General features: G+C 39.5%; 1 protein-coding gene, 1 non-coding gene and 1 pseudogene across 19 annotated transcripts in view; 2 read left to right on the top strand and 1 right to left on the bottom strand.

Annotated features, from left to right (window-relative positions):
• The window catches only part of EPS15 (epidermal growth factor receptor pathway substrate 15), a 167753-nt gene that overhangs the window by 4852 nt on the left and 135686 nt on the right, over positions 1 to 27215 (bottom strand). For all 18 annotated transcript variants that reach the window (XM_009457686.5, XM_009457692.5, XM_009457667.5 and 15 more), the window contains 3 exons: positions 5885 to 5961; positions 3798 to 3960; positions 1105 to 1289 (listed from right to left, as the gene is read on the bottom strand). In XM_009457686.5, coding sequence (XP_009455961.1) covers positions 1105 to 1289; positions 3798 to 3960; positions 5885 to 5961 — 425 coding nt within the window. The remainder of the gene's footprint in view (positions 1 to 1104; positions 1290 to 3797; positions 3961 to 5884; positions 5962 to 27215) is intronic.
• On the top strand, positions 12210 to 13132 carry LOC129137131 (26S proteasome non-ATPase regulatory subunit 7-like; annotated as a pseudogene).
• LOC112207007 (U6 spliceosomal RNA) lies at positions 22318 to 22424 on the top strand. The gene has a single exon (XR_002941485.2). It is a non-coding gene; the product is annotated as a U6 spliceosomal RNA (small nuclear RNA).

Raw genomic sequence — 27215 nt, 5'->3', positions numbered from 1 at the left:
TGAGCCACCACGCCCGGCATGCATGCAGATTCTTGACTACCTCCCTTCTAACTAGAAACAGCTGCAGGAATAAAGCAATTGGTTGAATGGCCCAATGCTACACTGAGGAGGGAAATATTAGGCAGAGTTACCTGGCCACTAGATCTATTTCCAAAATCATCTCAAGGGCATAAGGTGATAAATAGAAGAAAATTTCTGTTTTATAGAACAGGCAATGATAACGAAGGTTATTTTGCCTGAAAAAACTGTGAAACTGAAAATTTGTTACCCAGTCTAAGAATTTTATTAAAAAATAACTTTTTTTTACTGAATAATGATGGAATATATGACATTGCTTTATGTCTCTCTAGACTGATACCTCCATGGCTGGTTGCCCCATTTCTGTCATTTTATAGGCCCTGCTTAGGCTGTTATCATGGCACCCTTCCACTGTTTCTAACGATCTTCCTATTTTAGACGTCTCTGAAAGAACGCAGAGTAAACATGAGAAGTTAGTGAATTAGAGCCCTCCAAATAAAGACTGTTTAAATCCTGACAACCATTTATTTATTTATTTCATAAAACTGGCATTTACATTTTTAAAAAGCTACTATGTAAGTTTAATAGTTTTACTTTCTATTCAAAGAATCTCTGGCCCTATCCTCTCATATAATATTTGCTGACTGGTCTCCAGAAATCATTAAAACTTTATACACAAACACACATACACAGCTGCAAATACACAAACTTATTACTGGCATTATTCATCTAGTGGGCAGAGAGCAATGACTCTGTAATTGTTCATTAAATCACCATCACCCATAACCATCCACAAAATAATAACTGTTAGGATTTTACTTACATTACCAAGACTAAGAGAAAGATTTACAAAACAACTTGTGTATATGACAAGAACTGGGACTACTAAAATCATCTGTGCGATGGAACAACCATACAACTGTCAAAACAGGATCAAACAGAGGTTTTGCTTGGGGGAAGAATGAAAGATCATTTTTAGTATCTTGGTAAATTTAGTTAAAATGATGCAAACTTGGCAGACTCCAAAATAATCTCTGAAAAATCTTTAAAGATTTTTCCCCCAAACAGCTCATTCACAGTACTTACAGCACTGAAGTTGGCAAAATTGCTTGGATCAGCCTCTTTATTGGTAGTGGTAGTAGCAGAAGTGAATGGATCACAAAACATTTCAGGATCTTTTTCTTTGGGGCTATCGTTGCCTGGGAAAGGCTGAAATGGATCATTCAGTTTAAAGGGATCAGGAGAATCCAATTTGTTGATGGATCTTTTCCCTGGATCAAAATCATTACAATTAATTCAACCAGTAAATACAGCAAATACAAGCACACAAGAACATGTACACAGATAGCATTAAAGTACTGTGGGTAGAGGATGATTGAGTACCTAAAACACATTCTGAATATTGTCTTAAATAGCTACACCAACAATTTGTCCTCAAATTCTTCACACACGATCTCTCAAATAGATTCCAGCTATGTGCAGCTAATGAAACAAATAGCAAAGTAAGGATGGGCCAGGAATCATATTTTTGTCCAAAGACTGAATCCCACCATCCCCTAGCCACACCCAAGCAGCATGTTCCCAAAAGGAGAGACGAATGGATTAAACAGAAGGAGAATAATAAAGAATAAAGACAGAAATGGCCTGCCTCTGCTGTTATAGCCCTCAGCCTGATAACAGTTATCCACTAGTGGCAGTAAGAGCAAATGACCTCTGAAAACTGGGAAAATTCTTCTGATTTTTCTCTAGTTCTACATACAATACCTAAGAGCATAAAATTTTTAAATTACCGTAGTAAAATGCTGCCAATTTTTTGTTATTTACTGTATTTCAAAATGAAGAAAAAATGTTTTGAAGCCCAGGGCCTAAATCTTTGCGGTTGCTGATCAAATAATCCCTGACCAAACAATAGTATTCTGTCCTATTAGTCACTCACTAATTCATTACCATTTTCAAACAAGTTCTCTAAGTCTTACTTAAACTTAGTACTTCTTGAAGAAAAGATAATAAAAATAGGGGTCAAAATATCTCCAAATATATTTTTTTCCTAAAATGCATAAGCTGGTAATAGCAATCATAACAACAGATTCCATCACTGTAGCTGCTTAGAAAAGATGCTCATATCTCAATGGATTCTTCCAATAATCCTGTGAAAGTAGGCAAAATTAGAATTACTGCCAACATTTAATAGCCAAGGGTCAGATATATGAAATTATACACTTAAGATCATAGTCAGGGAACATCCAGAAACAGAACCCAGATTTTTAGACTCCCAGTTTAGTGCTCTTTCCAACAAACCAGTCTTTTCCTTAATCTTTTTACAATGATACACAATTACTTGGATGAAGATTCTTAGATTGAGCAAAAGCACTAGCATATTATTTTACTTAAGATTTAAAAAAACAACCTCACTATTGGCATCATGTAAGTTGTAAAAACTTAAATGTGCAAATTAACCATTATTTATTTTAAAATATATTCTGATAACCTCACTTCTAGAAATATATGACATAAGCTACCTTTCCTTAGAAGGAATCACTTAACTCATTTACCTGATTTTTCAACAGATTATCAGATATTTACAATTGTACATGCAGTTCTTTCAGTCAAAGAAAAAAAACCTATCTGCTCAAGACCATGGAAAGGTTATGATGAAAAGGTAATATTAATCTGTAACTACTGAGACTGAAAATTTCCCAAGGAATGAGGTATGATTTAAAAAAATATATACTAAGATGTGTCTTCTCACATAATACCCCAACAGCACTACAACTACTCAAGGAATTATCCTTTTAGCCACTTATTATGACCTAAAAACAAAACAAACTTTCCTTTGTATAGTGCTAAACATATACATACACACACATACTAATTATACATAGAAACAAACAAAAATAAGAAACAAATCACTATTAGAAAAGAGTCTTGGCCAGGTGCAGTGGCTCACACCTGTAATCCCAGCACTTTGGGAGGCCGAGGTGGACAGATCACTTGAGGTCAGGAGATAGAGACCAGCGTGGCCAACATGGTGAAACCCCATCTCTGCTAAAAATACAAAAATTAGCCAGGCATGGTGGATCATGCCTGTAATCCCAGCTACTCGGGAGGCTGAGGCAGGAGAATCCCTTGAATCCGGGAGGCTGAGGTTACAGTGAGCTGAGATCGTGCCACTGTACTCCAGCCTGGGCAACAGAGAGAGATTCCATCTCAAAAAAAAAAAAAAGAGGAATATTTTAAGTTAGCTAAAATACCATTTTCCTTCAAGAAAACCAATACTTTGTTTCAAATCACTGTATTGCTGAATTCTGGATACTAAAGAGGCCATATATTCTCACATTAAAGGATTTAAGGAAGACTTTATACTTTACAGGAAAAGGACTGTGAAGCAATCTTCTCTTAAATAAATTATAATTAAAACACCAAAGTACAGGAAACTGCTATTCAAATGGATAATCAATGAGTTTCCAAAAGGCAAAAAGATTTTCTTGACACTTTCCCTTTTCCATTGATTGCCTCTCTGAAATGATTAAGTTAAAAAAAAAAAAAAGAAAAGAAAAAAGGTCTTAGCAGAAAGACAGCTCATGAAATTTATACATGCTGACTTCTTAGGTGCATGTCTGTAATTCGGCAGTTAGGTCAGAATGAATGACAGCAGCAGGCTTCTGACATATGTTTGACTTGTTTCACTTAAAGCCATTTATATAAGTAAGTTCCGCACAATACTTTTCAGAAAGAGAAAAGCCATGTAGTTGACTGAAGAAAAGTACCAACTCTCATACCAGGTGGTGGAGGGCAGGGTCTTGTTGGAGTTCCGATCTTTGGTGGCAGTGCTGGGGGTTCATCTTCACTTTTGACCGATGTTTCCTCAAATACATTTTTTGTAATCACTACGTTGCTGACAGAGCTCGATGTGGCTGAACGAAAAGGTTCTTCATTGTTGACCTTTGTTTAAAAAGAAATGGTTATACATGGCTATACCAAGCAAATTGTGGTAGTCATGTAGCATTCAGAATAATGATTTAAGTATTATACAGTTTTATTTATTTTAATTCTGAGAACACTGAAATTTTGACCTTTGCATTCAGGGTCCAAAGGGAGAAATTTCTGAAAAAAAAGTTATTCTATATGAGGAGTGATTCTAACATCATTACTTATTAAGATTAACAGATCAAACCAAAAACAGCTCAATCTAGATTAAAGGTTTGTCAAGCTTCAGGAAATATTCAATGCAAAAACCACCTGAGGCCCATTTTAAAGGGACTGTATGCCTTTCCGCAAACGAATATCTGATCTAAATGGTAATCAAAGGAAAAAAAATGGATTCCATACTTCCTAATGAACTTAAATATAAGATTTAATACTAATGCAAGGAAAATGGCATCTTGACAAACTATAAGGACAACTTGAAAGTCAATTTTTTTTTTTTTTTAATTTAAAAGGCAGGAGTCTCCCAAGCTGGAGAGCAGTGGCACAATCATAGCTCACTGCAGCCTTGAACCCCTGGGCTCTAGGGATCCTCCTGCCTCAGCCTCTCGAATAGCTAGGACTACAGGTGTGTACCACCACGCCTAGTTATTTTTTTAATTTTTATTTTGTAGAGATGGAGTTTCGTTATGTTGCCCAGGCTGGTCTCGAACTCCTGGGCTCAAGCAATCCTCCCATCTCAGCCTCCCAAGATGCTGGGATTACAGGCTTGAGTTACTGCACCCAGCCTGAAAGTCAATTTTTTGAAGCAAACTGATCCCATAAAAGGATAATTTTTTTTTTTTGAGACAAGGTCTCACTCTAAGGTTGGAGTACAGTGGCGTGATCTAGGCTCACTGCAACCTCTGCCTCTTGGGCTCATGTGATCCTCCCGCCTCAGCCTCCCGAGCAGCTGGGATTACAGGTGCGTGCCGGCATGCCTGACCAATTTTTTGTGTTTTTTGGTCGAGACGAGGTTTCACCACGTTGCCCAGGCTGGTCTTGAACTCCTGAGCTCAGACAATCCACCTGCCTTGGCCTCTCAAAGTGCTGGGATAACAGGCATGAGCCACCGCGCCTGGCTGGAATGATAAATCTTAATGTGTGTCTGAAGACCCTGCCTTTCAAATATGTAACAAAAGATTAACTTTTCTATAATGAATCAGACTTCACAATTTTACATTTATTTAGGCAATGCTCAACAGTGACATTTCAGGCTGGACATAATTGCATATTGTGGGGGGCTAGAGAGTGGACTGTATTAAATAGCATCCCTCATCTCTATCCACTAGATATGAGTAGCATCTCCTACTCAATTGTGAAAACCAAAAAGGTCTCTAGACATTGCCAAATGTTCCTCTGGTGGCAAAATAACCCTCAGTTGAGAACCAAGGAACCAACAATCTAATCCTCCTTTTCTCTTAGCCCGAATCAATATCACAGCCACAGTGGAAAGTAAATAGTGGACATTTAGTACTGGACTTTGTGTATTAATTACCTTAATACTGGCCCTAACAACCTCAGAACATAAAATCAAGTAACCAATACAGAGAGGACGAAATAAAAACCCAGATTTTACATCTATTGACCCAGACAGTCAACAGGGGGAAAATGTGGTTCAATTGGGAGAAACATGTTTAAAAAGACAGAAGACTAAATATGAAGTTGCTAAGCAAACATGCCAATAGAAAATTATAATTACCTCTACCATCAATACCATCTAGTTATATAAAGAAATATGTCTACTTTATGTTATCTTTCATTTCTATCTGAAATCAACATTTGCTGTGATTTACTGAAATCAAGTTGCAACTTTGTGAGAGGACTATATAATTGAAAGGAGGATTGCTCTTTTGGTGGAAACACAGTATGTTTTCCCTTCCCATTAATTACTGTAGATTACCTTTGACAATGTGCTGAAGTCAGCAAATCCACCTCCAAATGATTCATTCCCAAAAACAGAAGCAAAGGGGTCTGTGGCTAAAATGAATAAAGAAAATAAATGAAACAGGACAGTAAGACATTTTTTTTTTGAGACAGAGTCTCACTCTGTCCACCCAGCCTCAAGAGCAGTGGTACGATCATGGCTCACTGCAGCCTCAATCTCCCAGGCTCAAGTGATCCTCCCACCTCAGCCTCCTGAGTAGCTGGGACTACGGGTATGCACCACCATGCCTGACTAATTTTTGTATTTTTTGTAGATATGGGGTTTTGCCATGTTGTCCAGGCTGATCCCAAACTCCTGGGTTCAAGTGATCCTCCTGCCTCAGCCTCCCAGAGTGCTGGAATTATAGGCATGAGCCACCAAACCCAGCCAAGGCATCAAATTTCATGTTTTCTTTTGGTTAATCACATTCAGACAGTTGAAAACATACAATCTCAAATATTAATTCCTGAATTTATGACTGACACCCACAAAGACAGACTGTATACTGATAACCCCACAAGATGTATTCCTTTGTATAAATCAACTGATGAATGATTTATAGGTAAAGTAATAGCAAATAAAGTAATGATTTATAGGTAAAGTACAGGTAAAGGAACAACTAGATGATTTATAGGTAAGGCTTTGGAACACATTTCAAATAATATAGCTCCTATGAACTTAAATCACTGCTAATAAAGACATCAAGAAGTACAAAAAGCTAATATAATACCATTAATGCCACATTTCACACTCATCCTTTAAGGCATATTTCAAATGCTACCTCATCAACAAACCCTGGAGTAACTTAGGTGTCACTACTTCCCACAGCAAGAAGTAATTTTTTCCTTCTCTGCGGCACTAATGGCATTCTAGTTTGTACCATGGTTACCTGTAATTGATCACCCTTATTAGATGGTAAGGTCCTTGAAAACAGGCAATAAGTCCTATCGAAAGAATGGACAGTCAACAAACATTTGTTGACCATATACCAAGTCTGAGAAAATAAAATGATACAAATTCCTACCCTTGAAAAAGTTCAGTCTAGTAAAAGATATGTAAACAAATAATAATAAAACAGTCTTATATGGGTTATGAAAGAGGTATGAAAAACCTGTAGTGGGAGTCACTAACTGCCTGGGTGAATCTGGAAAAGGAGCAAAGAAGCCATTACATTCAGCTTTTAAATAAAATCTTTTGAGTAAGAAATGGAGTTTACCAAATAGATAAACACGGGGAAGAGAAACCAGGCTACCAGGCAGAAGGAGCAGTAACTACAAAAGTATATTTAACAGGCCAGGTGCAGTGGCTCACGCCTGTAATCCCAGCACTTTGGGAAACACAGGTGGGCAGATCACTTGAGGCCAGGATTTCGAGACCAGCCTGGCCAACATGGCGAAACCCTGTCTCTACTAAAAATACAAAAAATTAGCTGGGCGTGGTGGTGCGTGCCTGTAATATCAGCTGCTTGGGAGGCTGAGGCAGGAGAATCGCTTGAACCCAGGAGGCGGAGGTTGCAGTGAGCTGAGATCATGACACTGCACTCTAGCCTGGGTGACAGAGCGTGTCTGTCTCCAACAAACAAACAAACAAAGTATATTTAATCAATGTTTCACAGGCCTGAGAAGTTGTTTCTTCCATCACATTGCACTTACCAAGCAGACTAACATTTTCAGCTGGAATGAATGATCTACTCTGAGATAGGCTTCACCCATTCAGGTGTAAGGGCTACCAATAACGTCAAAGAATGTTTATAGGAATTGCTGCCTGATACAGGAAGATGGAAAGAAACAAAGCAAACAGTTGGAAAGGAAGGCAAGGAAAGAACTGCAAAAGAGAAGGCAAGACAAAGAGGCACAGAAAAGTTCTCCTCAGGCCGGGCACAGTGGCTCACGCCTGTAATCCCAGCACTTTGGGAGGCCGAGGCGGGCAGATCACCTGAGGTCAGGAGTTTGAGACCAGCCTGGCCAACACGGTGAAACCCCGTCTCTACTAAAAATACAAAAATTAGACGGGCATGGTGGCACACGCCTGTAATCTCAGCTACTCAGGAGGCTGAGGCAGGAGAATCACTTGAACCTGGAAGGTGGAGGCTGCAGTAAGCTGAGATTGCGCCACTGCACTCCAGCCTGGGCGACACAGCAAGACTCCGTCTCAAAAAAAATAAAATAAAATAAAAAAAGAAAAGTTATCCTCAAACTATTCTTAGAACAAAAGTGTGCCTATCCGCCCATTTGGATGTGTAAAGTGTGCCCGTATCTCTAAAAATGAGTATATCTTGGACATAAAAAGAGGAGCAAAGAAGATACACTATTTTTGTTTGCTTTGTCACCAAACATTTCGTCACCAAGACAGCTGTAGGCAAAGGGTAGCCCAAGTGGGAAAAAGGAGTGAGTGGAAGCATAGAGAAATCAGGCCTTTAGGGATAGACCAGCAACTCTGATCCTGAAGAGGATGTTGGGAAGTTCAGGGTTATAGGAAATCCTATAATTCTAGCTATAAAAGATGGCCTTTTCATTGATACATATCTGCTGAATCCTCAGCCTAGGGCCCAGCCTCATCATAGGTAGTTTCAGGGTTTCCCTTCTTTCTGTCCTTTTCCTGTTATTTTTCTTTTTTGTTTCTTTTTTTTTTTTTTTGGAGATGGAGTCTCGCCTGTGTCACCCAGGCTGGAGTGCAGTGGCACGATCTCGGCTCACTGCAACCTCTGCCTCCCAGATTCAAGTGATTCTCGTGCCTCAGCCTCCCAAGTAGCTGGGAATACAGGTGTGTGCCACCACACCTGGCTAATTCTTTCTTTGTATTTTTAGTAGAGATGGGGTTTCACTATGTTGGCCAGGCTGGTCTCAAACCTCTGACCTCAAGCAATCTGCCGGCCTAAGCCTCCCAAAGTGCTGGGATTATAGGCCACGTGCCCGGCTCCTGTTATTTCTGATGCTGAGGTAGCTAAGGCACAGCCTGAGTGGGGTGAAGATGCTCTCCCTGACTGCTGACAAGGGAAAAAGAGTTGGGCTCATTTCACTTGTGGGACTGAAAATTTGCTTCATGCCTTTTCTCTGTCCTGTCCCACAGCCTTTACAAGTCACAACATGTGTGCAATAGCCTCAGTTAGGTCAGATTTGACTGGAATATTGTGAAGCATATATTGTGAACAAAATTAATTTTAAAAAGGACACTTCTATATGAAGAAAATATAGTACCTTACTAAAGAGTTTTTCTACACTTTCCTCATAAATGACCTATTTAGCACTAGTCTAAACACCGCGGAAAGACAAATCTTAGATGAATGACAAATAACTTTCTCAGATACTGATCATGGTTGATTTGAGGCAGAGGCCCGTTCAGAAAGCAGGACTCAATGAGTTCAACTTGTTCAGATCACGCGTAAGATACCTGCTGGGGGGAGTTCCAGAAACACTTTTAGAGAAACCATGCAGGTGACTTTCTTCCTCTTGGTGTACACAGGGGCTATGAGCCAGCAGAACTGGGCTTTAGTGCACATATGACCTCATTAGTACCGCCTTTTCCCAAAGAATAAAGGTAATGAATGCTTTGGAAAAATATATAAAAGTATAATTTAAAAATCATCCCTAAATCTCACTATCAGAAATAACCCTTATGAATATTTCAGCATACTTCTTTAACAGCCTTTATTCCTGGTATTTTTTTCTTACATATTTGAGATCATGCTATGCTGATACGGTTTTTTGTGAAGGTGTACATGAAAAAGCTACATTTTAGGTATATCACTTTTTATCCCTTACCCTGATTTAATCACAGTACTCATCAGTATTTGACATATATTTGTTCATTGCCTATCTTTCTTATACAAACTCTATGAAGACAGGAACTTTGTTTTGTTCACAGCTGTATCCTCAAGGCCTAGCACAAGGTCTGGAAACTAGGAGATGCTCATATTTGTTGAAAATATGCAAAGAAAAAAGGGACAGAAACTGTCTATTAAGAATCCTCCAAACAAATATAACATTTCTTAGCATAACCAGCTGAATAACAAGGAATAAGGGAAACCAATTTTAAGGCTCACAAATAATTCCCTGAAAAACAGCTATCTACCAGAAATCTTGACATATGCCACATAACAATGTTTGGTCAACAACAGGCTACATATATGATGGTGGCCCAGTAAGATTATAATTGGGCTAAAAAATTCCTATCACCTAATGACTTCATAGCCATCATAATATCCATAGTCCAATGCATTACTCATGTGTTTGTGGTGATGTTGGTGTAAACAAACCTACTGTGTTGCCAGTCGTATCAAAGTATAGCACACACGATTATGTGGAGTACACAATGCAGGCTGAGTATCCCTATCTGAAATGCTTGGGAGAAGGAGTGTTTTGGATTTCAGATTTTTGCAGATTTTGGAATATTTGCACTGTATATGCTTATAAGTTGAGTACTCCAAATCCAAAAATCCTGAAACCAAAAATGCTCCAATAAGCATTTCCTTGGAGCATCGTATCAGTGCTCAAAAAGGTTTAGATTTTCAAATTTTAGATTTTTCAGATGTTGGATGCTCAACCCGTATTTGATAATAATAATAAACAACTATGTTACTGGTTTACATATTTACTATACTATAGTTTTTAATCGTTATTTTATTATTATTTTGTTTGTTAGGCTGTTTTTTTTTTTTTTAAAGACAGAGTCTCACTCTGTAGCCCAGGCTGGAGTGCAGTGGCATAACCTCGGCTCACTGAAACCTCCGCCTCCTGGGTTCAAGCAATTCTCCTGCCTCAGCCTCCTGAGTAGCTAAGATTATAGGCACGTACCACCATGCCTGGCTAATTTTTGCACTTTTAGTAGAGACAGGGTTTCACTGTTGGCCAGGCTGGTCTCGAACTCCTGACCTCAGGTGATCCACCCACCTCAGCCTTCCAAAGTGCTGGGATTACAGGCATAAGCCACCATGCCCACCCTATTTTGGTTTTTTTGAGATGGAATCTTGCTCTGTTGCCCAGGCTGGAGTGCGGTCGTGCGATCTCGTCTCACTGCAACTTCCACCTCCCGGGTTAAAGCGATTCTTGTGCCTCAGCCTCCGAGTAGCTGGCATTACAGGTATATGCCACCACACCCAGCTAATTTTTTTTGTATTTTTTAGTAGAGATTGAGTTTCACCATGTTGGCCAGGCTGGTCTCGAACTCCCAACCTCAGGTGATCCACCCACCGTGGCCTCTCAAAGTGCTGGGATTACAGGTGTGAGCCACTGTGCCCGGCCAATCGTTATTTTAGTGTTCACCTTCTACTTATACAACAAATAAGTTAATTGAAAAAGAGCCTCAGGCAGGTCCTTCAGGAGATATACCAGAAGAAGGCATTGTTATCGTAAGATGACAGCTTCATGTGTTTGACTGCCCCCAAAGACCTTCCAGGGGGACAAGATGTGGAGGTGGAAGACAGTGATATTGATGGTCCTGACCCCGTGCAGGCCTAGGCTCATGTTTGTTTGTGTGTTAATTTTTTTTCCTTTTTTCTCTTTTGCATCTTACATTTAAGAAAAAAGTTTAAAAGTTAAAAAAAAAAGAAAGAAAAAAAAAAATTTAAAAGTAGGCAAAGTTTAGATATACAGAAAGAAAATATTTTTGTACAGCTGTATAGTGTTTTAAACTAAGGGTTTATTACAAGAGTCAAAAAGTTCAAAAAATTTTTAAAGTTTTAGAAAGTTAAAAAGTTACAGTAAGATAAGGTTAATGTATTATTGAAGAAAAATGTTTTTTATAAATTTAGTGTAGTGCAAGTGTACAGTGTTTATAAAGTTTACAACAATGTACAGTGATGTCTTAGGCCTTCACATTCACTGATTACTTGACTCACTGACTCACCCAGAGCAACTTCCAGCCCCGCAAGCTCCGTTCATGGTTAAGTGTCCTATACAGATGTACCATTTCTATTTTCTATACTGAATTTTTACTCTATGTTTAGATATGTTTAGATACATAAATACTTACCATTGCGTTACAACTGCCTACAGTATTCAGTATAGTATTCAAGGCTGTACAAGTTTGAAGCCTAGGAGCAATAGGCTATATGACGAATAGCCTAGGTGTGTAGTAAGCTACACCATCCAGGTTGTGTCAGTATACTTTCTGATGTTCCCCTAACCACACATTTCTCACATTTTCCCATCATTAAGCAGTGCATGACTATACATAAATTCATACCTGCCCATGCACACACATTTTTTTCATTAAAAAATTAAGTAGTCTTCACAGGAGTTGCTGCTACTGCTGGAGTTTGTGGGTTGCAGGGAGCTAGGCCTAGTGGGCGGTGTGTGTCAAGATGTCAGAGCTGGCAGTGCGGAAGGCAGTGGTCCACCTTCCGGTGCTGCTCAGTGTGGTGGATCACTTCAACCGAATCAGCAAGGTTGGAAACCAGCAGTGCATTGTTGGTGTGCTTTTGGGGTCACGGCAGACAAAAGTACTTGATGTATCCAACAGTTCTGGAGTCCCTTTTGATGAAGATGACAAAAATCATTCTGTCTGGTTTTTAGACCATGATTATTTGGAAAACACGTATGGAATGTTTAAGAAAATTAATGCCAAAGAATAGTTGGGTGGTACCACACAGGCCCTAAACTACACAAGAATAACATTGCCATCAATGAACTCAAGAAAAGACACTAACCTAACTCAGTATTGCTATTACTGACTGAAACTAAAGGATCTGGGGCTGCCCACAGAAGCATATATTTCAGTGAGAGAAGTCCATGATGATGGCGCTCCAACCTCAAAAACATTTGAGCATGTGGCTAATGAAACTGGAGCAGAGGAAGCTGAGGCAGCTGGAGCTGAACACTTGTTACAAGACATCAAAGATGCTACAGTGGACAGTCTTTCCCAGCTGATCACAAAGAGGTCCATGGTTTGAGGAGGCTGAACTCCAAGCTTCTGGATATCAGGAGCTACCTGGAAAAAACAGCCACAGGCAAGCTGCCAATCAACCACCAGATCATTAGCTGCAGGAAGTCTTCAATCTGCTGCCAGACATCAGCCTGCAGCAGTCTGTCAAGGCCTTGTACCTGAAGATCAACGACCAAATGGCAGTGGGGTACTCTGCCTCCCTGACACATTCCATAGTTGCCCTACACAACTTCATCAACAACAAGATTGCCAATCAGGATGTAGAGAAGAAAGAAGGGCAGGAAACAGAAGGGAGCAAAAAGGATAGAAAAGATGACAAAGAGTAAGATATAGATAAGGAAAAGAGTGATGTGAAGAAAGAAAAGAAAAAGGAGAAAAAGTTAAAGATGCAGCTTTTTAAATTTGTAAATTAAAATCTTATAAACTAAACCAGTATGTCACTAGAAGGTTCTTGTTAAAAAGCTGTCCTGATTAGAGCTCTATGCCTCGGGTCACTCTTGAATGGATAGAGGGACTGATCTCAAACCTAAACTGCAGCATCAGCTGCTATGAGTTGAGGATAAGATAGCTCAGGCTTCAGATTGTATGAGAAAAATGAAGAGAATTCAACATAACATTTTTGGTACTCCTCATTCTTTTATTTATAAAACCAGGAGTTGAATTATCCCCATCTTCAAAGACTCCTGGGGTGTATTTCTGGTCTCATGGGGGCTGCTAAATGGAATGCACGAATTTCATGTGTTCTCTGCCTCATATAACACCTTGAGTTCTGACCCTTCTGAACTCTGCTGAGAATAGTGCATCATGTTTTGGACCTGTAGTTCTGGCATTCTCAGGATTTGGGATCCAGTTCCATATATTATTTACCTTCAAAGACACAATTAAATGGCTTGAGGTCAGGAGTTCGAGACCAGCCTGGCCAACATGGTGAAACCCTGTCTCTACTAAAAATACAAAAATTAGCCAGGTGTGGTGGTGCACGCCTGTAATCTCAGCTACTTGGGAGGCTGAGGCAGGAGAATCACTTGAACCCAGGAGATGGAGGTCGCAGTGAGCCGAGATTGCACCACTGCACTCCAGCCTGGGTGAATAGAGCAAGACTCCGTCTCCAAAAAAAATTAAGTGAACTTGAAGGACAGTCACAGCTTGTGGTTTCTGGAAATGATGAAAATTAAGAGAAGAAATATGAAAGAAAGCAGAGGCTAAGTAAATACATGAACACATATACGTTTAGCCTGAGTCATTGCCTGTAAAAAGGAAAACCTACTGGGTATTTTACTCCTGCTGGAGTCAAAGATGCTCTAGGGAGATCATGAGCTCCCTTCTATATCCTCAGGATGTTATAAAGATTTAATTAACAGTTGGGAAGTTCTGCATTTTCTGTCAGGAGTCAGTAAAATATTCCACACAAAAAAATTTCTGGCACTTAAACTAATCTCACAATAAAATGGAAAAATAATTTTTATAAAGTACATGTAGAAAGTAAGTATCCTGCCGGGTACGGTTGCTCACGCCTGTAATCCCAGCACTTTGGGAGGCTAAGGAGGGTGGATCACCTGAGGTCAGGGCTTCGAGACCAGCCTGGCCAACGTCTTTACTAAAAATACAAAAATTAGCCGGGCGTGGTGGCGGGTGCCTGTAATCTCAGCTACTCGGGAGGGTGAGGCAGGAGAATCGCTTGAACCTGGGAGGCGGAGGTTGCAGTGAGCTGAGATTGCACCATTGCACTCCAGCTCAGGCAACAAGAGCAAAACTCTGTCTCCAAAACAAAACAAACAAACAAACAAAAAAAAACCAGTAAGAATTCTAAATTTGCTTTCCTTAGTTTTCTTTCACAGTCTGCAATGTGTCTATTCACCAGAAGCAAATGCTAACAAGATCTCAATGTGAGGCAAAATATTTAACATACCTTTTTTGAGATGGAGTCTCGCTCTGTTGCTCAGGTGAGCAACATCTCCCAGGTTCAAGAGATTCTCCTGCCTCAGCCTCCCAAGTAGCTGGAATTACAGGTGCATGCCACCATGCCCAGCTAATTTTTGAATTTTTAGTAGAGATGGGGTTTCACCATGTTGGCCAGGCTGGTCTCAAACTCCTGTCTGCCTTGGCCTCCCAAAGTGCTGGAATTACAGGTGTAAGCCACCTCGCCCAGCCATAAAATATTTAATATACTTCTTTTTTTTTTTTTTTTTTTGAGATGGAGTCTTGCTCTGTCACCCAGGCTGGAGTGCAGTGGTGCGATCTCGGCTCACTGCAAGCTCCGCCTCCTGGGTTCACGCCATTCTCCTGCCTCAGCCTCCCAAGTAGCTGGGACTACAGGTGCCCGCCACCACGCCTGGCTAATTTTTTGTATTTTTAGTAGAGACGGGGTTTCACCATGTTAGCTAGGATGGTCTCAATCTCCTGACCTTGTGATCCACCTGCCTTGGCCTCCCAAACTGCTGGGATTACAGGCGTGAGCCACCGCGCCCAACGATATTTAATATGCTTCTATCCCTATGATAACAAGTATATTTTAGAGGTTGGAGTAGAGTTATATATCATATAACATTTAAGAACAAAAATTTACTGGCATGTTTTTATTTATTTTGAAAGCTTAACAATTCCCCTGTTCCGTAGGATCAATCTTTTTGCCTGGTGGAATTCTACCTAGTGGAATAAAATAATAAGGGTAGAAGGGTACCAGTAAGGTGGGTAAATGTCTTGTGTTTGTGACTTGGGTATGTAACATCACCTCTCAGAATCTCAGTAGTTTCCAGAAGTTGGGATTTTATGAACAAGTAAACTAATTAAATAAATACATTAAAAACCTATATACATATCTCTTTTTCCCCATATAAAGTTTAAAAGGTATTTAGGAACCACTGACCTGAATGACCTATATAATAATAACTAATTCTCCTTCTCCATATTCTCATAATTAAAAGTTTTCATGTCAAGTGGAATTACATTTAAGAAGACAATGTAGGAAAAGACTTACGTTGTAACTAAAAACAAAACAAAACAAACAAACCAACATAAATACATAAATAGGGCAAGAACAGGTTTGCCAACTTAACCATAGGAACTGAAAAAAACAGTCCATTCTTCATTTCACAAACAAAAGGATTTTAAAAAGAAGGAAAACAAACTTAGCAAGTACTGATACAGAAGTTGCAGCAAGTTATCCAGAAGTCTAGCTTAGATAATTGATCTATAAAGGTGGCTACACTTAACAACAGATTTTCAATGTAGACAAAGCAGTCTTCTACTGGAAGAAAATGCCATCTACAACTGTCATAGCTAAAGAGAAGTCAATGTCTGGCTTTGAAGCATCAAAGGACAGGTTGAGTCTCCTATGGGGCTAATGCAGCTGTGGCGACTTTTAAGTTGAAGCCAATACTCATTGACCATTCTGAAAATCCTAAGGCCCTATGAATTAAGATAAATTGACAGTAGAAATAAAATAACAAAGCCTGGATGACAGCACAGCTGTTTATGGCATGTTTTACTGAATATTTTAAGCCCATTGTTGGGATCCACTGCTCAGATAAGAGATTTCTTTCAAAATACTCCTGCTAGGCTGGGCACTGTGGCTCACGTCTGTAATCCCAGTACTTTTGGAGGCCAAGGCGGGCAGATCACTTGAGGTCAGGAGTTCGAGACCAGCCTGGCCAACATGGTGAAATCCTGTCTCTACTAAAAATACAAAAATCAGCTGTGTGTGGTGGCATGTGCCTGTAGTCCCAGCTACTTGGGAGGCTGAGGCAGGAGAATTGCTTGAACCTGGGAGGCAAAGGTTGTGGTGAGCTGAGATTGCACCACTGTGTTCCAGCCTGGGCAACAGAGGGAGACTGTCTCAAAACAAACAAACAAACAAAAAAACCCAAAAATCTGCTCACTGACAATGCACCTAAGTCACCCAGAGCTCTGATGACGATGTATAAGGAGATGAATGTTGTTTTCATGCCTGCTAACACAACATCCATTCTTGCAGCCAGGCAGTAATTCTTGCAAATCAAGGAGTAATTTTGACTTTCTAGTTTTATTATTTAAGAAATACACTTTATAAGGCTATAGCTGCCATAGACAGCCATTCCTCTGATGGATTTGGGCAAAGTACACTGAAAACCTCCTGGGAAGGATTCACCATTCTAGATGCTATTAAGAACAGTGTGACTCAGGCCAGGTGTAGTGGCTCACGCTTGTAATCCCAGCACTTTGGGAGGCTGAGGTGGGGTGGATCACCTGAGGTCAGCAGTTCGAGACCAGCCTGGCCAACATAGTGAAACCCTGTCTCTACTAAAAATACAAAAAATTAGCTGAGCGTGGTGGCGGGCGTAATCCCAGCTACTTGGAAGGCTGAGGCAGGAAAATCATTTGAACCCAAGAGGCGGAAGTTGCAATGAGCCGAGACAGCTCCATTGCACTCCAGCCTGGGCAACAAGAGTGAAACTCCGTCTCAAACAAAACAAAACAAAAACAGTGTGACTCATGGAAGGAGGTGAAAATAGCAATAGTAAGAGGACTTTGAAAGAAGTTACATCCAACCATCATGGATTACTGATGGATTCAAGACTTCAGTGGAGGAAGTAACTGCAGACGTGGTACAAATTAGTAAGGGAACTTCAATTAGAAGTAGAGCCTGAAGATGTGACTGAATTGCTGAAATCTCATGATAAAACTGGAACCAAAGAGGAGTTGCCTCTACAGATAAGAAAGTGATTTCTTGAGATAGAATGTACTCCTGGTGAAGATGCTGTGAACATTGTTAAAATGAGAACAATGGATTTAGAATATTACATAAATTTAGTTCGTGAAGCAGTGGCAGGATCTAAAAGGACTGATACCAATTTTCAAAGACTATCTTGTGTGGGTAAAAGGCTATCGAACAGTGTCACATGCTAAAAGAAATCGCACAGGAAAGGAAGAGTCAATTGATGTGACAAACTTTAGTGTTATTTTAAGAAATCGCCACAGGCACCCCAACCTTCAGCAGCTAACACCTTGATCAGTCGGCAGCCACCAATATCGAGGCAAGATCCTCCACCACCAAGAAGATTACAATTTGTTGAAGGCTCAAATAATCATTAGCTTTTTTTTTTTTTTTTTTTTTTTGAGATGGAGTTTCACTCTTGTTGCCCAGGCTGGAGTGTAATGGCACTATCTCAGCTCACTGCAACCTCAGCCTCCTGGGTTCAAGCAATTCTCCTGCCTCAGCCTCCCAAGTAGCTGGGATTACAGGCACCCGCCACCACGCCTGGCTAATTTTTTGTATTTTTAGTAGAGACGTGGTTTCACCATGTTGCGCAGGCTGGTCGTGAACTCCTGACCTCAGGTGATTCACCCACCCCCGCCTCCCAAAGTGCTGGGATTACAGGTGTGAGCCACCGTGCCCGATCATTAGCTTTTTTTTTTTTTTTTTTTTTTTTAGCAATGAAGCATTTTCTAATTAAGACACGTGCATTTTTTAGACATGTTACTGCACACTTAATAGACCAGAGTATAGTGAAAACATAACTTTTATATGTGACTTCTTTTATTGCAATATTTGCTTTATTGTGGTGGTATGGAAAAGAACCCATGCTGGGCCAGGTGCAGTGGCTCACACCTGTAATCCTAGCACTTTAGGAGACTGAGGTGGGAGGACTGCTTGAGCCCAGGAATTCGAGACCAGCCTGGGTTCCTAAAACAAAACCAAACCATAATGTCTCCAAGATATGGCTGTACTTGATTTTGGTTTCTCCATCTAAAAAAATCTAATTCATCCAAGGAAGGAGTTGTAAGATACACATTTTAGAACAAGAATTTTGCATTCTCAGAGTAGTTGACAGCACTTTAAAGCACCAATGCACTCTAATTTGTTAAAATTTGGATAATAATATATACGAATACATATACTTAACGAGATGTAGTTCTTAAAAGTTCAAAGACACTTTAAAAATACGTAACTAAAATTTGCCAACTTCCTGAAGACCTCTCTGGAAGTTAGTTTTGTGGAAGGTAATATGAAATTCTGGCCCACAGGATGTCTAAGGTTTCTTCCAGCTCTAAGTTTGAGGGGAAAAAAAAGAACAATGGAGACACCCCCACACTAATCTTTATACCGGAAAGAAAGAGGCAGAGAGCTTATTTGAAGAAATAATGGCCAAAACTCCCCAACTTTGAGGGAAGACATGGATATATAAAAAGGTCAACAAACTCCACGTAGGATAAACTCAAAAGAGTCCTATACTGAGTTACATTATAATCAAACTGCTGAAAGACAGAAACAAAGAGAGCATTGTGAAAGCAGTGAGAGAAAACTGACTCATCATGCACAAGGGATCCTCAATAATTTTTTTTTTCTTTTTGGATGGAGTCTCGTTCTGTCACCCAGTCTGGAGTGCAATGCTGCCATCTCGGCTTACTGCAACCTCTGCCTCCCGGGTTCAAGTGATTCTCCCGCCTCAGCTTCTGGAGTAGCTAGGACTACAGGCGCAAGCCACCACACCCGGATAATTTTTGTATTTTTAGTAGAGATGGAGTTTCATCATGTTGGCCAGGCTAGTCTCAAACTCCTGACCTCAACTGATTCTCCCACCTCGGCCTCCCACAGTGTTGGGATTACAGGTATGAGCCACAGTGCCTGGCCAGGATCCTCAATAAAATCATCAGTGAATTTCTCAGCAGAAACCTTGAACGGAGTAGGGGAATATATTGAAGGGTTCGAAAAAAACACTGTCAACTGAGAATTCTGTATCTGGTAAACTGTCCTTCACAAACAAGAGAGAAATTAAGATATTCCCAGATAAACAAAAACTGAATGGTTCATTACCACTAGACCTACTCTATAAGAAATGCTAAAGGGGCTGGGAGCGGTGGCTCATGCCTGTAATCCCAGCACTTTCGGAGGCCAAGGTGGGTGGATCACGTAAGGTCAGGAGTTTGAGACCAGCCTGGCCAACATGGTGAAACCCCATCTCTACTAAAAATACAAAAATTAGTGAGGCATGGCTGGGTGTGGTGGCTCATGCCTGTAATCCCAGCACTTTGGGAGGCCAAGGTGGACGGATCACTTGAGGTCAGGAGTTCGAGACCAGCCTGGCAAACACGGTGAGACTCCATCTCTGCTAAAGATACAAAAATTAGTGGGGCATGGTGGTGCGTGCCTGTAGTCCCAGCTACTTGGAAGGCCGAGGCAGGAGAACAACTTGAAGTGACAGGGGGAGGATGCAGTGAGCCAAGATCTTGCCACTGCATTCCAGCCTGGAGTGAGACTCTGCTTCCAGGAAAAAAAAAAAAAAAAAAAAAAAATTAGTCGGGCATGGTGGTAGATGCCTGTAATCCCAGCAACTAGCGAGGCTGAAGCAGGAGAATCGCCTGAACCCAGGAGGCAGACGTTGCAGTGAGCCGAGACTGCGTCACTGCACTCCAGCCTGGGCAACAAGAGCAAAACTCTGCCTCAAAAAAAAAAAAAAGGAAAAAAAAGAAATGCTAAAGGAAGTCATTCAAGTTGAAATGAAAGGATGTTGGACACCAAATGAAAATATAAAGTTCTCTCCGATAAAGGTAAATATCAACATATGGACAAATATAAAAAATAGTATTACTATAATACTGGCTCACAACTGAACTTTAGAAGTAAATTGTGACTTTCAACCACATAAAGTGGGGAGTGGAGCTGTAAAGGAGTGGTTTTGAATCCAATTGAAATTAAGTCTTATCAGTTTAAAATAGACTGTTATAATTGTAGGATGTTTTGTGTAATCTCCATGAAACACAGAGAAAAGAGTAAAAGGAAATGAGGAGGGAATAAAAAATGTCACTACAAAAAATCAACTAAACATAAATGAAGACCGTAATAGAGGAAATAAGGGACATAAAACTATAGGACATACAGAAACAAACAGCAAAATGACAATAATAAGTCCTTCCCTATCAGTAATTACTTTAAATGTGAATGGATTAAACTCTCTAATGAGAAGACACAAACTGGTAGAAAAAAAATGCAAAATACAACTACATGCTGTATAAGAGAGATTCACTTTAGATCTAAGGACACACATAGTTTGAAAGGGAAAAGATGAAAAAAAGATATTTCATGCAAATAGAATATCAAGAGAGCAGAGATATCTTAATATCAGAAAAAATAGACTTTAACTCTACAACCGTTACAAGAGACAAAGATGGACATTATACAATAAATAAAGGGTCAATTTACCAATATGATGTAACATTTATAAACATACATGCACCAAACATGCTTCTTCAATATATACATTAAACACTGACAGAACTGAAGGGAGAAACAGACAGCTCTATAGTAACAGTTGGAGACTTCAATATCTCACTTTCAATGTGAATAAAACAGAAGATCAATAAGGAGAGAGAGGACTTGAACAACACTTTAGATCAACTGGACCTAACAGATACATACAGAACACTCCACCCAACAATAGCAGAATACACATTTTCTCAAGTACATATCTAATGTTCTCCAAGACAGAACATACTTTAGGCCATAGAACAACTCTTAATGAATTTTTAAAAATTGAAATCATAAAAATATCTCTTCCGGCCAGGTGCGGTGGCTCATGCCTGTAATCCCAACACTTTGGGAGGCCGAGATGGGCAGGTCCCTTGAGATCAGGAGTTCGAGACCAGCCTGGCCAACATGGTGAAACCCCGTCTCTACTAAAAATACAAAAATGACACGGGCGTGGTGGTGGGCGCCTATAGTCCCAGCTACTTGTGATGCTGAGGCAGGAGAATTGCTTGAACCCGGGAGGCAGAGGTTGCAGTGAGCCGAGATCGCGCCATTGCACCCCAGCCTGGGTGGCAGAACGAGACTCTATCTCAAAATAAAAATAATAAATAAATGTATCTCTTCCAATTAAAACAGAATAAAACTAAAAATTAACAGCAGAAGCAAAACTAGACGACCTACAAATAGGTGGAAATTAAATATCACGCTCAACCAATTGGTCAAAGAAAAATCACAAAGAAAATTAGAAAATATCTTGAAACAAATGAAAATGGAAACACAGCATTACCAAAACTAACGGGATATAGCAGCAAAAGCTGTGCTGAGATAAACTTCTAACTATAAATACTTAAAAAAGAAGAGCTCAAATCAACAACCTAACTTTACACTGTAAAGGACCTAAAAAAAGAAAAGCAAGCTAAACTCAAAGCTAGCAGAAAGAAATGAATAATAAAAATTGGAGCAGAGACAACACAGAGAATAGAAAAATAGAGAAAATCAATAGAACCAAGAGTTTGTTCTTTGAAAAGATCAACAAAATTGACATTCCTAGATGGGCTAAGAAAACAAGACTCAATAACTAAAATCAGAAATGAAAGAGGAGACATTACTAGTAATTTCACAGAAATAAAAAGGATTGTTAACACAGTGCTATGAACAATTATACATCAACAAACTGAATAATATAAATGAGAAGAACAAATTCTGAGAAACACAAGTCATGGAAACTGAATCACAAAAACAAAATCTGAATTGACTCATAACTAATAAAGAGATTGAATCTGTAATCAAAAACCTTCCAACAGTGCTCACTTCGGCAGCACATATACTAAAACTAGAAAGATACAGGGAAGGTTAGCATGGCCCCTGTGCAAGGATAACATGCAAATTCTTGTGGCATTCCATATTTTTAATTTTTTTTTTTTTTTTTTTTTTTGAGACGGAGTCTCACTTTGTGGCCCAGGCTGGAGTGCAGTGGCGTAATCTCGGCTCACTGCAACCTCCACATCCCGGGTTCAAGAGATTCTCCTACCTCAGTCTCCTGAGTAGCTGGGATGACAGGCGCCCACCACCACGCCTGGCTCATTTTTGTATTTTTAGTAGAGATGGGGTTTCACCATGTTGGCCAGGCTGGTTTTGAACTCCTGACCTCAAGTGATCCACCCGCCTCAGCCTCCCAAAGTGCTGGGATTACAGGCGTGAGCCACTGTGCCCGGCCACCATTATTTTTAAAATTAACAAAACAAAACACTTCCCAACAAAGAAAAGCTCACGATTACATGACTTCACGGGTGAATTCTATCAAACATTTAAAGTATAATCAAAACCAATCTCCCTCAAACTCTTCCAAAAAATTGAAGAGGCAGGAACAATTCCATACTCATTCTGTGAAGCCAGTATTACTCTGCTATCAAAGCCAGATGAAGACATATAGATGAGAAAAGAAAACTATAGATCAATATCCTTTATGAATATTTTTGTAAAAATCCTCAACAGAATTCAACAGCACATTAAAGGGATTATACACCATGTCCAAGTGGGATTTATTCCTGGAATATAAGAATGGTTCAACATACAAAAATCATTCAATGTAATACACCACATTAACAGAATGAGGGGAAAAATACAACACCAATCATTTCAATGGATGCAAAAAAAGTATTTGACAGAATTCAAAACCCTTTCATGATAAAAACACTCAACAAGCTAAGAATAGAAGGAAAACTACCTCAACTTAATAAAGGCCATATATGAAAAGCCAACAGTGAATATCACACTCAATCTTGAGAGGCTGAAACCATTTCTCTACAATAAGGAACAAGACAAGGATGCGTGCTCTTACCATTTCTACCACTTCTATTCAATACAGCAGCAGTTCTCAACCTTTCTGGCACCAGGGACTGGTTTTGTGGAAGACAATTTTTTTAGGACTTGGGGGTGGGATGAGGGGAATGATTTCAGGATGAAACTGTTCCACCTCAGATCATCAGGCGTTAGATTCTCATAAGGAGTGCACAACCTAGATCCCTCACATGTGCAGTTCACAATAAGGTTCAAGCTCCTATGAGAATCTAATGCTGCTGCTGACCTGACAGGAAGCGGAGCTCAGGCATTAGGTACTGCTCACTTGCCCATCACTCACCTCCTCCTGTGCAGCCTGGTTCCTAACAGGCCACAGACTGGTACTGGTCCGTGGCCCAGGGTTTGGGGATCCCTGCAATATAGTAGTGGAAGTCCTAGCCAAAGCACTTAGGCAAGAAAAAGAAATAAAAGGCATCCAGATTCAAAACAAAGAAATAAAATCCGTTTGCAAATAACATGCTCTTATATGTAGAAAACCCTAAAGATTCCACCAAAAAACAATTAGAACTAATAGTTGAATTTGGCACAGTAGCAGGATACAAAAATCAACATATGAAAATCAGTCATATTTCTATATACCAACAATGAACAATCTGGAAAGGAAATTAAGAAAACAATTCCATTTACAACAGCATCAAAAAGAATGAAATACTTAGGAATTAACCAAGGAGGACTTGTATACTGACAATACAATACATTCTGAAAGAAATTAAAGACACAAACAAATGGAAAGACATCCCATGTTCACAGATTAGAAGACTTAATATTTTTAAGTTGGTAATATTACCCAAAGATATCTACAGATTCAATGCAATCCCTATCAAAAATCCTAATGACTTTTTCTTTTGGCAGAAATAGAAAAATTCATCCTAAAATTCATATGGAATCTCAAGGAACCTGAATAGCCAAAGCAGTCTTTTTCTTTTTCTTTCTTTCTTTCTTTTTTTTTTTTTTTTGAGACAGGGTCGGGTTCTGTCACCCAGGCTAGAGTGCAGTGGCATGATCTTGGCTCACTGTAATCTCTGCCTCCTCGGCTCAAGTGATCCTCCCACCTCAGCTTCCCAAGTAGCTGCAAGTACAGGTGCATGCCACTATGCCTGGCTAATTTTTGCATTTTTTTGTAGAGACGGAGTCTCACTATGTTGCCCAGGCTGGTCTTGAACTCCTGAACTCAGTCATTGGCCAGGCTGGTCTTGAACTCCTGAGCTCAGGCGATCCACCCACCTTGACCTCCCAAAGTGCTGGGATTACATGCATGAGCCACTGTGCCCAGCCCAAAGCAGTCTTAAAAAGGAACAACAAAGTTGGTAGTCAAACTTCCTGATTTCAAATCTTATTTCAAAGCTATAGTAATTAAAACAGTGAGGAACTGCATAAATACAAACCATATAGATCAATGGAACAGAATACAGAATCCAGAAATAAACCCTCACATATATGGTCAAATGATTTTCAAGAAACGTGCCAAGAACAAACAATGGAAAAAGGACGGTCTTTACAAGAAAAGATGATGGGAAAACTGAATATCCATATGCAAATGAATGAAGTTGGACTCTTACCTCACACAATATACAAAAATTAACTCAAAATGGATTAAATACCTAAATGTAAGAGCTAAAACTATAAAACTTATCGGGGAAATGCTTCCTGATATTGGATTTAGCAACGCTTTCTTGGTTATAACACTAAAAGCAAAGGCAACAACAACACAATAGATAAAATGAGCTACATCAAAATTAAAAACTTTTGTTCACCAACGAACAGTATTAACAGAATGAAAAGGTAACCCACAGGATGGGAGAAAATATTTGCAAATCATTTATCTGATAAGGGGTTAATATCTAGGATATATTAAAAATTCAACAAAAACAACCTGATTTAGAAATGGGCAGAGGACTTGAATAGGTATTTCTCCATAGAAGATATACAAATAGCCAATAAGCATATAAAAAAAGGCACTACATACTAATCATTAGGGAAATACAAATCAAAGCAATAAGATACCACTTCACACCCACTAGGATGCCTATAAAACAGAAAGTAGTAAGGGTTGGCAAAGATGTGGAAATATTGGAACCACTGTGAACTGTTGGCTGGTGTATAAAATGGTATGGCTGCTGTGGAGAATAGTATGATCATTTCTCAAAAAACTAAAAACAGCATTACCATATGATCCAGCAATTCTACTCTTAGAATTATACCCAAAAGAACTGAAAGCAGGGACTCAGATATCTGTATCCTCACATTCACAGTAGCATTATGCACACAAACAAAATGTGATGGCAACTAAGTGTCCATTAATGAATGAACAAATAAACAAAATGCAGTATATACATATAATAGAATATTATCAAGTCTGAAAAAGGTAAAAAATTCAGATACATTCTACCATATGGATGAACCTTGAGGACATTATGGTAAATGAAATAAGTCAATCACCAAAATACAAATTTTTTTTATGATTCCACTTATATGAAGTATGCAGAGTAGTAATGATGGTTGTTAGGGTTTGGTGAGAGGGAGGATAGGGAGTTATTATTTAATGGATACAGAATTTCAGTTCTGGAATATGAAAAAAGTTCTTGAGATGGATGGTGGTGATGATTGCACAACAATGTGAATGTACTTAATGCTCGTGAACTGTACATTTAAAAAAGGTTAAAATGCCAAACTTTGTTATGTATATTTTACCACAATTTAAAAAAACTACTTATCATAACAAAATAAATAATGTCTACCCACTAGACTCCCATTACATGTTCTCTGAGAAGAGGAGCTGGCTCACTTTTTCATTCAATAACATACGCCCAGGCATATTTTCAGGTTCTTGGGTTATATCAGTGAAAACAAAGATCGCAATTCCTTCTGGAGCTTAATTTCTAATAGGATGAAAAGGAAACAGATAAAAGTAAAGTAATTTATATAATAAGATGGAAAGTAAGTTACAATGAAAGAAGAAAAGTAGAGAATAGTAATGTGGGAGCACTGAGCTGGGTAGTGGTACTTGTAAATGTCAGACAGAGTGGCCTGAATAAGCTTCACTGAGAAGGTGATATCTGAATTAAGATTTGTCAGCGGTCAGCAGCATTCACGGTTCAAGAAAATCCGCTGTTCTGCAGCCACTGCTGCTGATACCCAGGCAAACAGGGTCTGGAGTGGACCTCTAGCAAACTCCAACAGACCTGCAGCTGAAGGTCCTGTCTGTTAGAAGGAAAACTAACAAACAGAAAGGACATCCACACCAAAAACCCATCTGTACATCACCATCATCAAAGACCAAAAGTCGAGAACTACGTGAAGAATGCAGAAGCCTCAGCAGCCAATGCGATCAACTGGAAGAAAGGGTAACAGTGATGGAAGATGAAATGAATGAAATGAAGCAAGAAGGGAAGTTTAGAGAAAAAAGAATAAAAAGAAACGAACAAAGCCTCCAAGAAATATGGGACTATGTGAAAAGACCAAATCTACATCTGACTGGTGTACCTGAAAGTGACAGGGAGAATGGAACCAAGTTGGAAAACACTGCAGGATATTATCCAGGAGAACTTCCCCAATCTAGCAAGGCAGGCCAACATTCAGATTCAGGAAATACAGAGAACGACACAAAGATACTCCTCGAGAAGAGCAACTCCAAGACACATAATTATCAGATTCACCAAAGTTGAAATGAAGGAAAAAAGGTTAAGGGCAGCCAGAGAGAAAGGTCGCGTTACCCACAAAGGGAAGCCCATCAGACTAACAGCGGATCTCTCAGCAGAAACTCCACAAGCCAGAAGAGAGTGGGGGCCAATGTTCAACATTCTTAAAGAAAAGAATTTTCAACCCAGAATTTCATATCCA

The sequence above is a fragment of the Pan troglodytes genome, chromosome 1, assembly GCF_028858775.2.
Source record: "Pan troglodytes isolate AG18354 chromosome 1, NHGRI_mPanTro3-v2.0_pri, whole genome shotgun sequence".
Taxonomy (NCBI): Eukaryota; Metazoa; Chordata; class Mammalia; order Primates; family Hominidae; genus Pan; species Pan troglodytes.
Note: the sequence above shows the minus strand (reverse complement) of the source record. Positions and strands in the feature narration are given on the sequence as shown.